The sequence below is a fragment of the Halichoerus grypus genome, chromosome 2 (genome assembly GCF_964656455.1).
Source record: "Halichoerus grypus chromosome 2, mHalGry1.hap1.1, whole genome shotgun sequence".
NCBI classification, from domain to species: Eukaryota; Metazoa; Chordata; class Mammalia; order Carnivora; family Phocidae; genus Halichoerus; species Halichoerus grypus.
In genome coordinates this window covers 113,401,829-113,415,876 of record NC_135713.1, presented here as the reverse complement: position 1 = coordinate 113,415,876, position 14,048 = coordinate 113,401,829, and the positions used below count along the sequence as shown (strand labels likewise).

Here is a 14,048-nt window from a genome sequence, read left to right as displayed (position 1 = left end):
GTTGAACTATAAGATGTTACAGAAGAATGCTCACAATTTTATTTAGAACCAAAACAAACAAAACAACAATAGATATGATACCATTTTACATATAATTCCAGTATTATCCACTCCTTTCTCTTTTCTCTTATACACACATATGTGGTGGGCTGCATGTGCACACACACGTGTGCGCGCACACACACACACACACACACCTCTATGAGGCCAGAGTCTTTGTTTTGATTTTTTATTGTTTGCCTGTTTTTTTTTTAGCATGGTGCCTCGTATATAATAAATATTTTTAAATGTATATGGAGTGAACATTTGGGGGACACTACTAAGGGAGGGGTGCTTATGTGCAGGGATGCTAATGGCCTTTTATGTGTCTAGTCTCTAGCTCATTTGATCAAACAGCATACCATTCTCCTTGCATACTTTTGCCTCCTAATGTCACAAAAGACCCCCCTCTCCATGAAGACAGCCTTTGCCACTCCTCATCACCTATCAGAATCCCACTAAGACCCAACTTTGACCATAAGCCATTCCTGTTTGGAAAAGCTTCTCTCTAGCACTTAACTGCAACCACTCACTTGGAAGGCCAACATTTTTTGAACTTCTGTTGGGTTCCGAACATTTTTTTTTAGAATGGGAGGGTCAGCAAACTACCATCCAAGGGCCAGCACTTGATTCTGTAAATAGAGTTTCGCTAGAAGAATACAGCCATGCCCACATGCAGCAATGGCAGAGCTCAGTAGCTGGGACCTAGACTGTATGGTCAGCAAAACCTAAAGTGTTAACTACCTGACTCTTCATAGGCAAGTTTACCAACTCCTGTTCTAGAATATCTATACTTGTGCAAAGCGGAGATACCAAATTATTATCCTATTAGATAGTATTCTAACCTAAAGCTTATGTCTGAGAGTTTTGTTAAAAACAACAACAACAAAACCCAAACCAGGCACTGCGCTAGGACATGGCTATTGGACAATGGTGAATAAGACCTAAAAGTCTCACCTAATTAAGCTTTAATTGTACATACTTCTGAGGTTTGCTGTGAGGATTAAATGAAACAGACACATACATGTGCACATATCTGTATCATATACACATCAACATAGTGCACAAAACATACATGCATGTATAATATGTAGTACATGATATAAAATATACAGAGTACAGAGAACAGTACCCAATTCCTGGTATGCTGCAAGCACTCAGTACATGGTGGCTCTTTCTCCTCACCAGAGATAAAATGGAAGCTCTTTTTCTTTCTTTTAAAGATTTATTTATTTATTTATTTATTTATTTATTTATTTATTTAGAGCTCAAGTGGGGGAGCGGACAGAGGGAGGGAATCTTAAGCAGACTGTGCACTGAGTGTGGAGCCCGACGTGGGGGCTCGATCTCACAACCCTGAGATCATGACCTCAGAGTGGGATGCCCAACCCACTGAGCCACCCAGGGGCTCCATGGAACCTCTTGTAACAGATTTCTAAGAAGCAGACTCATTGGATGAAAAAATGCCTTCCGTTGCCTCTGTAGAATGGGCCTACAGCATGATCTCTACTCACAGCTAATTTAGCAGGCTCATCTCTGGGACACAGGCACACTCCTGCTTCTTCTGGCTGAGACGCAGGTTTACTACGAGGCAGTTCTGTTTTGTCCCTTATCTCCTGATGCCAGTTATACTGTTAGTTAATCAAGTATCACAGAAGGTGATGAAAAGAATGGTGTGGAAAGTTAGAAAGGGATTATTTCATATGAAAACTAAGTCGGATGCTTTCAAAAGATGACAAAGAGTTGTCCGATTAAATGTGGGAGAGATAAAAGATCAGGGACAGTCGTAAAAAATCTAGAAGGATCGGTGCTAAGTTTGCTGCTCACGTGTTTATACTGTCTTTCAACCTCAAGGAAACCAAACTTGGACATGGTTTTTGTTGTTTTGGGGTGTGGCTTGTACAAGAAAAATATAAGCCCCAGTCAGCAGACTCATATGCAAAGACGAAGCCTTGATTCTTCAACAGACTCTTCATCAAAATTAGGCAATGCTATTTCAAATAGCATTTAAACTTTTTTTTTCCGCCTTAATTTTTCCAGTTGACCATCAACCACAGGTCCCAAAAGCGTGGAGTGAGAGAGGCATTCTTTTGAATGTATTTCTCACATGTGAATAATAGCATGCTAGCAGGGGCGTGGTGCTTCAGCCCCTGCCATATCTTCTAAGTAGAAGAAATCATCAGAGACAGAGTGACCTGTCCAAGGCTGCAGAGATGCTTCCAGAGCCGTGCGGGGTCCGATTCCACCACCTCAGCCACCTGACGTAACAGAGAGGCAAATGCAGCATGGACTCTCAAAGCCTGGCTTGAGGAGGGTGAAGTGTATTTTGAGCAGGACAGAGTATCACCTGCTCAAATCCAACAGGAGCTGTTACTTCATTCACCTCACTGCCCAGCAAAACCAGCACAAGAGCTGGCCACAGATCCAGCAAGTTTTGTTGGACGTGACGAATCTTCTTTCCTAGAAAAGTGCAAGAAACTGGAGCCTTCCTGATTTCGGAAAGAACAGGTTCACATGGGACTCATAAGCCCCTCCAAGGAGCGTTCAACAGCAGGGGAGACATTTTATTGTGCCTGTCAGATCGTGTCACTGAGAGCCCAGCCTCGCCGATTGGCACTTGCTCTTCGCTGTCAGCGCGGCAAGATGAGCAGCACCCTGCTCACCAGATGGTTATTTGTTCCATCAGCCACCTTTGCTGCATCCCTGATTCACTCCAGCCCAGGACAGTCTCCAGCATTCATGTTGCAAGGCAGCTCCTGCCAACAACTTTGCCAAATGGCTCCTCTCAAAGTCATGGGCCGCCCAGACAGACTGGCTCCTCCATCTGCAGCAGCTTCTGGCAAAGAGATGCTTCCCTTTCTGGCTCCACCTCTTGGCTGCACCAGAGACTTCTCGCCAGAAGGATGATCTGACCCATCAGCTCTTCCAGCCAAGCCTGGAGTTGTGGGGCCATTTAAAGCCCACACCTGTGTCCCCCATGCTCACCTATGAGCATGATGCCACAACAGACTAAAGAGGTCTAAATGACACAGAGCATCAAATGGAGACATAGTGCATCACAGAAACCTAGAGCCAGGAAAATCTAGAGAGAGCAGGCCACCCCTCCCCCGTTTTCAGCCTCATTTTAGGAGATTAGGAAACTGAAGCCCACAGAGTAAAAGTAACTAATTATGATGGTGGGACTGGGAGTAACACCCAGGTCTTTGGATGTGCATCCTACATCCTACATCACTGCACACAATGCTCCATCCCCTTCTAATGTTCCCTCTGCTCATTTTCAAAATCTTGATAAAAACTGGACCTTTTGTATTGGCATTGGTTCGAAATCGTATTTCTGTAGAAAAATGAATCACCCTTTCCCCGTGTCAACATCATGACTTCTGTTTTAAACAGGTGTGTTCATATACTACACTGACAGACCTGGAAGTCACTTCTGTTCTGCCACTTCCTAGTGGGTGACCTTGGACAAGTCATCCTCTCATTCTGCTTCAACTTTTCACTTCAAGGGGGGTAAGGACAGTATCAACCTCCGGAGTTCCGAGGACTAAATAAGAAAAATACTTTAAAACTCAAAGTTTGTTCCTGGCACACAGCAAGCCTTTCACAACTACTACCAATCAACCTTATCCTTTATTAACACTCAAATCTAAAATGGTTATAGAATGTACAGGGCTATGCACATAGAAGTAGATATGGCAGGTGTTCTCATACTCTACGCTAGGAAATGCAAGTTCACGCAGTTACAGGACTTATCCAAGGTTTATTAGAGAAGAAAGGAAGAACCAAAAAGTCCTTCTTGCCTCTTTGTGGAGAAATAGGAACCAGTATCTTGGCTTTCAAGATGGTAAAATCAGGAAGGAGAACCTTTGAACACAAACGATAAATGGATGGATGGATGGATGGACGGATGGATGGACAGATACGTAGATACAATGATAGATGATAGATAGTCACCACAGCATTGTATGTAATATAAAATAACTTCCTTCCCTCCACAAGCAACTACTAAATAAACCATGATACAATCATACCACAGGGCACTATGCAGCCACTACAAAGAACAAGGCAGCTGTAGGTGTCCTGACATGGAAAGATCTTTCCAGATCACTGAGTGGCAGAGAAAACAAAGTGCAAACAGAACAAGCAGTATACGTTCACTTATGCAAACAAACAATCCCTCCCACAATATAGATATGTACATGTATATTTAAATGTACGAAAATATATCCAAAGGTGGCCATGAGGAAGCATAGTCGACTAATGACAGTGCTAACTCCGGGCAGGGAAGTGGGATGAGTGTGGGGATAGAGGGTGATTCATGCTTTGCTTTGTCTGCTGCTGCTGCTTTTTTTTTTTTTAAGTTTGTTTTTTTTTTTAAGTAATCTCTACACCCAACTTGGGGCTCAGACTTACAACCCTGAGATCAAGAGTCCCATGCTCTACTGACTGAGCCAGCCAGGTGCCCCTGCTTTGTCGACTTCTGTAATGCTTGAATCCTTTCAAGTAAGAAGACACTTAGGTATTATTTGCTTAAGAGGAGAATGTCAATGGCAGGAATACAACTACTGTGAACCAACCGACCTCCTAACTTGGGTGTTCCCGGCCCCAACTTGACTTCTGCAAAGTTAAATGAGCAATGTTACTTTCCTCAAGGTTCTTATATAGCTCTCCTCTTTGGTACAACACCTTCTGGTGATATTTTGTACTTAAGGATCCAAGTTTTATCTTTCAGACCACCTGGGAATGCTCAGCACCTTGCTGCCGTATCCTCCATGAGAGCCGTTTGCAGCTTGTCTACCCTCTGCCCCCTTGTGTATCTGTTGAGTGTCACAGAGATGAGCCCCCTACAACAAGTGGAGGAGGTTGCCTGCCATTCTGGGACTAGTTCAGGTTCACTACCTAGTGGATTCCCAAAAGTGGAGTCGGCAATGCACTTGGAGGAGGAGGCTGCCAGTCCCCCAGCACCAAGCTCAGCACAGGTAAGGTACTCTCTGGCACATTCCTTCTAGCAGAACTTCCCTTTCTTGGGTTAAAATCCTGTCCTTCGGGGATCCCTCCAGACCCTGAGATCCCATGCATTTTTTTGCTCCTTACCCACAGAGTCCCCTTCATTTCTCTACATTTGCTGGAAGCAATCAGGTCTCTTCTAAAGCAAAGAACTGACAGTCTGACAAACGTCCTCTACACACCTATCACTTTCCGTTACCATGACCCCTTCTCCAAAATTAATACTAATTGGTTTTCTGTGGATTTCACACATGCAGCTCCTACCATCATCACTTCCCACTCTTTCCACAGTGAAGTTGGAGCTTAAGAATTCAAGGGTTCCTGGGTTATTTAAAACAAAGTTCCTAGTAGTCTTATGAAAACAATATGCTTCCAATGAGATAGTTATGTCAGATCTGGTCTGTTCTGATTTTCAGCCTGATTCTAGAATTCTGTTGGAGAGGCAAAAGAAGGCAAATTGGTGGTGAAGATGACAAGTTTGGTGAAAGCAATCTCCTTAAGGGGAAAAGGCGAACAGCATGGGCGAGGCTCTCTGGCCAAAAGGAGGCCTCACACACCTCCGCATTTACATGCAAAGGACAACTGCCATCACACAGCTGCCTCTATCCATCCCTTTTGTTACCTGAGCCAACTATAGGAGCTGCTACCAGTTCTGGAGAATGGGTGCCCAGAAGGTCCAGGGAGCCTTCCCAGCACAGCCTGGGAACTGCACTGTTAACATCCTATGCTAAGGGTGAGGGACAGGGACAAGCGTATAAAAACCCAGCTAATTCTCACAATTTGGTTAATTCCATAAATATTTCCCTTCTTTCCTTATAGAGTAGAATACATCTAGAGGAGAAGGTCAACTAAGGACTCTGGCATTGGGTGGAGAAGTTCAACTTCCTTCCTGTGGGACAATGACGAAGGCTCAGACACATGCACTGCCCTTCTAGAAAGATGGAACAAGTCAGTCCAGCAGCACTGAACGTGCACCATGGGGATATATGCAAAAGAGAGAACATAACCTGCATTTTTTTCCCCCTAAAATCCTGACCAGAGGCAGCAGGGGTGGGCGAAGAGCACGTGCCTCAAGTCTGGACAGTCATGGCTTCCAAGCTGGTTCGACCACTTACAAGTATGTGACCTTACATAAGTTTCTTTGCTTTTCCAAAGCTCAAAATTTCTTAGTCTGAAAAATGAGACTAATGCAACCATTCTCTCATGGTTGTTGAAGGAGATTAAATGAGTAAACATATGCGCAACACCTAGGAAAATGCCTGGAATAGACAGTACATGAGAAACCTCAATTCTCTTCCCTCAGCTAAGTGCTGAAATTGGACCCTTAGTTTCTTCATAAATGCAAATGCCAGAGTCTAGGAATGTCAGTCTACAGCTGTGCTCTTTTCATTGAGCATTACCAATATTTTGACAGGACTGGCCTAATATTATTCACCCCAGGTTCATTGGCACGTTTCTGACCAGCCCTCATAAAGGGCTGGAGATTGCCCCTGGGGACCTGGATGCTAATAATGAATACTTGCTAGTGATTTTCAATGCACTCTGGTTATTATGTTTGGTAGCAGCACACTTCCTATTCCCAGAAAGGTCATTTACAATAGTATAAGGCAGCTTCTTTCCACCTTCCATTTCAGATTTTTCCGAGAAAGGCAGAGAACTCAAACATTCATCCATATGCATTGGAAGTACTATTCTGATCTGGCATTTGCATACAAATATCAAAGCAACTTAAGGAACTACAAGGCAGCTCTCCATCATATGACACCACCTCCTTTTATTTTTCTAGTGCCTTCCCAGCCCCTTCATATCAAAAGCCATTTTCATGTACCTTCCTAGTTTTATTCATCTTAGCTTCCATCTTGAGCGGGTGTGAAATGGGGGTGGGCTGGAGGAAGCAGGGACTTTTACTTTCTCACTTTCATTCCCGTGCCCCTAGGAAACTGAAACATTTCAGAAATCACACAGATCTCACTCAAGTTTGGAGACCCTCTACACTCAACTCACCCAAGACTGGACTCTTCTTAATTCTACCACATTGTTGAGAAATGGCCATATAGTGTTCTTTGAATAATTTCAGTGTGTGATTAGTTAGGTTTACACCTAACTAAGGCATTCCATTGTCAGGTCCTTTTTGTTACAATTTCTTTATACCAAGCCAAAGTAGGTTTCCTTGTTGGCTCAAATTCTGCCCTGGAGTGCTCTTCTCCTAGGCATCTCATCTATTCACATGGCTTTAAATACTTTTAATATGCTGCTGACATCCCAAATTATACATCTAGTCCCGATCTTGCTTCTGAGCTTCAGACCCAACTGCTTGAGGGTCTTGCTGTGAGGCTAAATGGCTCACACACCCCTCAGACTAATCAATTTCCAAAGTCTTTTTCCAGTGTCAGTGAGAAGTTCTATTATGCATCCACTCTCACAGCAAAGTCCTGGGATTCATCCTTGACACTCACCTCCATCTACTTCTCTATTTCTGCCCAATCTATCACACCAATATCCATTCTTCTTATCCATTCTTCTTCTATGATGTATCGGAATCACCTAATTTCTCTTCATCTCTACGGCTGCCACCATCCTAGAGTACAGCTGTGGCATCCTAACTATTCCCCCTTTTGCTCTATTTATGTCCTCCCCACCCTGCATAACAGCTAGACTGAGCTTTGAAAAAACAAACCTGATCATATTTCCACCCCGATCAAAATGCTTTAATGGCTTTCGATCCATCTTTGGATAAAGTCCAAACTCCTTATGGTCAAGGCTCAACATGATCTGGTCTCTGAATACCTCTCTAGTCTCTCTTTTGTGACATTTTATTATGAAAATTTTTAAACAGACAGCAAAATTGAAAAAAAAAAGTACAGTGTCTATCCATTTATGGATCACCTCAATTTTACCATGAACATTTCATACTTGCTTTATCATGTATCTATCCATTCATCCATCCATCTATTCTAGCATGGATTTTTCCTGGTTTTGGTGCCTTCCAAAGTAAACTGCAGGTTCTGGTCTAATTTTCATCACTCTTCCTCTTGTTCCCTATATTCCAGCCACAGGCAGCTTTCTATTCTTCAAATCAAACTATTTTAAAGCTCTGGGCTTTGTACCTGTAGTCCCTTCTACCTGAAATGTCTTCACCTCTTGTTAATTCCTGACTGATCCTTTAGTTCTCAACTTAAAACTTTCTCTGAAAGGCTGCCTCTGGTCCCCCAAACTAAATTAGATCCACCTTCCTGCCTTATATATGATCTCGAGGCATATTGTGCTTTTCCTGAATGTCACTTATCATAATTGGTAATTATATATTTATTTGCAAAATTATTTAATGTCTGCCTTCTGCGCCAGCCTGATACCATGTCTGTATTGGATTGTGCTGGATCACCTCTGCAGAAAGTCAACTAATATTTGTTGAAGGAATTAAAGGCAGAATGAATCAATAATTATATAATAATAATAATATAATCATAAATCATGGAATAATAAATTTGTTCTTCCTTTAATGTGTAAACAGGATAGGTTTTTAAAGGCCTCTGCAAGAAGATGGAACTTACTCACTGCCAGAATATAACCAGCAAGTACACTAAAGCAAATAACTAAATGGCAAGATCCCAGCCAAGAAGAGACCGGTAGGTTTTAGTGACTTCTCGCCCGTCTCCACTAGCCATTGCCCTCAAGACCATCCCCAATCAACACAGGATCCAAGCAAAATGCGTGCTTGCTATGCAAATGTATCTATAATGCACTGAGGGCATTTACCGAGGTCTGACTTTGTATTAGGCACTGTCTTGAGTGCTTTTCCTGTATTCATTTTTTTTCCCTGTGGCACAGGTTCTATTGTTATTCCCATTTTACAGCTAAGGAAACTGAGAACAGCGTAGTTATTTTAAAGCATGTCCTCTGACTTCCTCTTCTAACCAGATTGCCATTCCTGTAAACTCAGCTAGGAAAAACATTTATTCTGTGGCCCCACGGAAGTGTAGGAAGATCAATGTAGAAAACTCTCAAACTGCCCTAATGGAGAGAGGGTTTTGGTCAGTTCTAACAAGTCTGAAAATAAAGAAATCCACATAGAGATCAGAGAGATTTGAGAGATGAAGCCTTGTTTAGGACCCCCAGAGTTCCATATCTGAAAAAGCCAGTAAAAACATTGTGTTGACTTTATTTCTGTAGTCATTCCAACCCCACTCTTCATCGTATTTAATCCCATATACACATGTTCAAATGATCCCTGCCAAGAATTTGACCCCAGATAGGAATACAATTTATACACGAAGATAAAACCATAGTGGTCTTCTTCCTAAGAGGAGCTAATGGTTGAAGGAAAGAAAATGAGTCAGTGCAGAATTTCTTAGTGGAAGAGCACGCGCTTCAAATGGTCTTGAGTTTGAAGGCAAGTTCTTCCCTCATCCGTGTGGCCCTCACATATTAGTAACATCTATGGGCCTCAGTTGCCCAGTTTCCTTATTTGAAAATGTTAATAGCATTCACTTAGCAGGACGTGGAGATATTGAAGTGCTATATTTAAAAAGCTCAGCAAGTACATGGAAAACAGAAGATGCTCAAAGATGGTAACTTTAAAAAGGGAAAAAAGATAAAGATCGAGGAGGGGGTAACTTTGATGCTCAGAATAAAAGAAGAGTCATAGGAAATGTCTTTAATAAATATACATCATGCATTCTTTTTCTTCCCTGTGGTGGGGGGTGGCGGGTAGGGAAAGGAGGGGAGGGAGGGAGAGGGTGGTGGTGGGGGGGGGGAAGAGGGAAGGAGAGGGGAGAGGGGAGAGGGAGCGAAAATAAGAGAGGAAAGCTTGGGTAAAAGTGTCCTTTAGCATTTGCATTGCTCTTAGCTGGCTGAACTTGCCTGCAGCTACCACTTACAATGCAAATTGAGCTTAGAGTCCTTCACACTAACTACACAGCAAAAACCTTTCAGCTTTAAATAGAATACTGCAGTGTGGAATGATCTGAGCAAAGCAAAGCAAAGAAAAATTCAGAGATAAATTGTGAAGGAGATTTTGGAGAGAAAAAAAAGAACCAAACCCTTGACATATCTGGCCAGGTAGGAAAATGCTGACATATCAAGGAAGACAAAAAGCAAAGCAAAGTCTGTAGAAGGACCTAGAAACTAAGGTCAGATTTAAGAGAAAGTGGATTTAAGTTAATAAAGGAGGAGGGTACTTTTGAGGCAAGCCCTCAACAAAGAGGATTTTAACAAATAATATTTTGATCTGGTGATATATCAAGATGTACTTGGCACTTCCAAGGTAGTCATCAGAAGAGAGAGGATGGACTCTTGCCCCTGTGGCCAGCACCACTGCATGAATGTTCCCTAAAATGAACAGATTAAGACCATAGAGAACTTCCTGCTCTACTCAACTTCTGCTATTTACACTGTCCACGTTGCATTTTTCCCCCCTTCTTCCCAGACTTTCAATAAGATCAGATAAAGAAACCTGAAGGCATAGTGAGCAATAAAGGTTTTGTTTAGTTTTCAGCGTGGTGTGTGCATGTGAGAGAGACAGAACGTTCTGAGAGGTTGACTTAGAAAGATTTGAGAGAGCTGCCTGCTATAAACTCATGCCTCAGTTTTGACTACACGAACGCAGTTATTTTAATCAGAATCAGAGTTTACAAAAATGCCATAAAATAGGACCAGAGATCAGGGTAGTACCTGGGGCCTGAAAGCACTAAAGAATTCCATTTTTAACTCATTTCTTCATTCTAGAGGTGATACTCCCATACACAAGGCCCCAATCTGCCCATCTTCCCAGCTCAGTAGGTTTCCTGTGCCTGTGCTTGGAGGCATAATGCAATCTAGAAGAAAACATGAAGGCAGCCCTCTTTGTTGTCACAAACAGAAAGAAGTATCACCCAGAAAGACCAATAGACCCAAGGCCAACTTCTCTCTTGGATAACATGCTCAGACACAGGGCTAGTCATAATCTACCTGGTAACTGATTCAGCGACAAAGCACTTGAGACTGAGAAAGAACATCTTATAACCACCCTGTCATCCTGCAAATGAAAAGACTCGGCAAGTATGGTGCCTGTACGGGGGAGGGAGAGGCTGAACATCTCTTAAAAGCCATCTCTAAGCTCCTGAACGCCAGAGCTCACACAAGTCTGCTTCATCTGTCTAGCACCCACATATTAGGCTGGATGCTCTCCAGTAATGATGATGAATGAAGAATATATTTTCAATAGCACTGGACATTCTTTATTACCTAAAACTTACTGGGATGTTTATAGAAGATGCCACCTTTGCCCCCAAACTGTATCTTTTTATTTCTTCCAGAGTTTGAACTCTTTTACTACCCCAACCCCATCACATTTTTCTATGATTCTTGATTTGATTAAATATTATAGAAATTTTAGTATCCAAGAATAACAAGAATTGTCTTAAATTAACATAAGGTGCAATGTTTTCCTAAAGCACTTTCACACACATTTTCTCACGTGGATATTACAACGTGATAATGCAACACTTTATATGAGTGGTTAAGGATAAGGGCCTACAGGTAGAAAATAAAAGCAAAAATGCAAAAGTTTTGGCATTTGAAAAAAAAAAATGCCTTTACTCTCTATTCACACAAAAGGCAGAATGAGATTCCACCTGCTGACTTTCCCTGCCTGCCTGCTAACGTCAGAACAAGCTGAGAGAGAGAGAGAGCGCCACGACAATTTCACCTCTTGGCAAAGCTCAGCTTACTGAACCCTCTTGCTTTCTGCTGGCTGTTGATTCAGCAGAAACTACTGCTGCAGAATTCATAATGGTGATTTTAAAGGCCCCACTGATCGCATTGCTCGCCCCACGTGTCAGACTCGTTCGCTCACTGCTGGAACGCCGTCTCCCCAGCTACCTTTTTATTTCTTGCTAATGCACTTCCAAGGGGAGAGGGGCTCGCCCTTTTGCAAAGGGCCTTTTGGGGTTCTGATTGTCTGAGCAGGTAACCTGGCCGGAGAGATAGTCGGGCAGGAAATGAAACCATGTCCTCCCTGCAGCCACTGAGAGACACAACATCATTCCGCTGGGGGGGGGGGGGTGGGCAGAGGGGGGAAGGACCTCCGATCCGACTGGGCCCCTTTCTTATCTCCCCCTCCAAGACCCCGGCAAACATCTTGGGGGATGGGTCATCTGCCTTCACGGGGTCATTTTTCCAGTCGGGAGCCCCACCCTGCAAAGCCTGATCCCCGAGGGCCATTTTAACTCCCGTGGGCGCCGGGTCCACCTGCTGCTGAACGCCGGGCTCGCCTCGCGGAGCCCGGATGGATGTGGGGCGCACCGGCCGCTGCCCCAGCGGGCCGAGCCCCCGCCCCAGCCCCGGGCCGAGAGGAGTCTCCGCCACTCGGCGCCCGGCGGCCGGCCGAGCCCAGCGATCCGCAACTTGCGCCCGGCCCCAGCGGCGGAATGCGGCGGGGCTGGCGTTACCTTCGGTCGCATAGCTGTGGTCGCGCAGGAAACTGTTGTTGATTTTGCGGGTATCAATGTCCTCCTCCATTGACAGCAGGCTTACTTGCGTGGGAACCAGAAGCCGGCAGACAAGTATCCATGATCCCTCCCCGCAGCCAGTCTCACAGGAGAGGGGGGCAGGGGAGCCGGTGGGACTGCACCATGGTCCGAGCCTGAGGAGGAGACGGGGAGGCGGAGAGAAAAAAAATAAAAACCCGGCAATGGAGCTGTCACCTCCTCCACTCGGGATCTCCGAGGCTGCGGCGGCTCCTCCCGCGGTGCGCTCACTCCAGCTCCAATTCCCAGCGAGGATGCTGCGCCCGGCTCCGCGGCCGCCGGGTGCCAAGATGCGCCGTGCCCCGAGGGGTCCGGGCCCGCCCGCCGCCCGGGAGGCGCTCACAAGCGGGGCTGGGGAGATGCCCAACAGGTTCCCCACGTTGGCCGCCGCTCCAAAATGCAAAAAAGGTCCCTCCTCCCCCTGGGAGAGCGGGCGGCCGCGACAAAATGGTGCCTTTCTGGACCCGGGCTGCAGTGGCGAGATGGCAGGGGCCGGATTCGGGCTGGGCCGGCCCGGAGCAGGGTGCTGGTCCCACGGGAGGGCGGCTCCGGCTGGCGGGGGCGAGGAAGGCGGCGGGGAGCTGGGCAGGGCGCTGCGGCCGGCGCCAGCGCACTCACCCTCACACCCACACGCGCGCACTCGCAGCTGCGCTGCTGCAGGAGGAGGCTGGAGGCGGCTGGTGCATTAAAGGCGAGGCTCCTCCCAGCCGCGTCAGCAGCCCCAGGACTCGTCCCCAGCAGCGCCGGTGGCCGAGGCAGAGGCTGCGGCTGCTCTCTGCTGCAGTGGGGCGCACGCAGCCGCGAACCGGCACCGGGGCAGCAAGCAGCGAGCCGGCAGGTTCACGCGAAAACCAGAGACGCGCTCTGGCAGCCGCCCTCCAAACGTGCCACGCGGCGAAGGGCGGCGTTTACTCGAGCCCCCAGAGTCCCTAGCTCGCTGCCTTGCTCCGGACACCTGCGCTTCAGGACCGCGAAGAGAAGTAGGTCCCCTGGGGGAGGCAGGGAGACGACAGTCAGGTCCCTTTCGCTCACCCTTGTGTGAGGTATGCGGTCCCTTGATAAAGTTCAACGGCGAGGCCTGGGGTTCGAAGCCTCAGAGAGAGGAGAGAATGGGAAGAAGGGCTGCCGTAGCTTAACTGAAGCCTCCTGTGCTAGGAATAGAACGGGGAGCAGGGGCAGAACTTTTCTGTGACCACCTACGACTTCTCCATTCCAGACGCAGTCAACATCCCCTTCCTACTGTAGGCGTCTATGTCTACGCAGGCAGAGGGATGCAAAAGGGCTGAGTTATGAAGCCAGTCCACATAGTCAGTCTGAGAAAGTCCACCTTCCCTAGCCCTGTGCACTTTGTTTTGGACCAAGTGCTGCAGGCCCTCCTGTAGGTCTTGCTTGTGAAGACACAAAACCGCAGGAACCGCTTACGTTTGCTCCCAGCATGGAAGGGACATGGGAGTCTCTGCTACCCTGAGGAGATTTCAAAGATCCAATTAGTACAAA

The 14,048-nt window shown here is 45.8% G+C and overlaps 1 protein-coding gene across 8 annotated transcripts in view; it reads right to left on the bottom strand.

Moving 5' to 3' along the window:
- PPP2R2B (protein phosphatase 2 regulatory subunit Bbeta) overlaps window positions 1–14,048 on the bottom strand; it is a 457,129-nt gene that overhangs the window by 264,959 nt on the left and 178,122 nt on the right. For 2 of the 8 annotated variants that reach the window (XM_078067328.1, XM_078067329.1), the window contains one exon: window positions 12,474–12,667. The exons of 3 other annotated variants lie outside the window; for them this stretch is intronic. In XM_078067328.1, the coding sequence (XP_077923454.1) occupies window positions 12,474–12,667 (194 nt within the window). Of the gene's footprint in view, window positions 1–12,473; window positions 12,668–13,169; window positions 13,413–13,583; window positions 13,715–14,048 lie in introns of those variants that run through there. 3 more of the 8 variants (XM_078067332.1, XM_078067333.1, XM_078067334.1) reach the window with 3 other exon arrangements.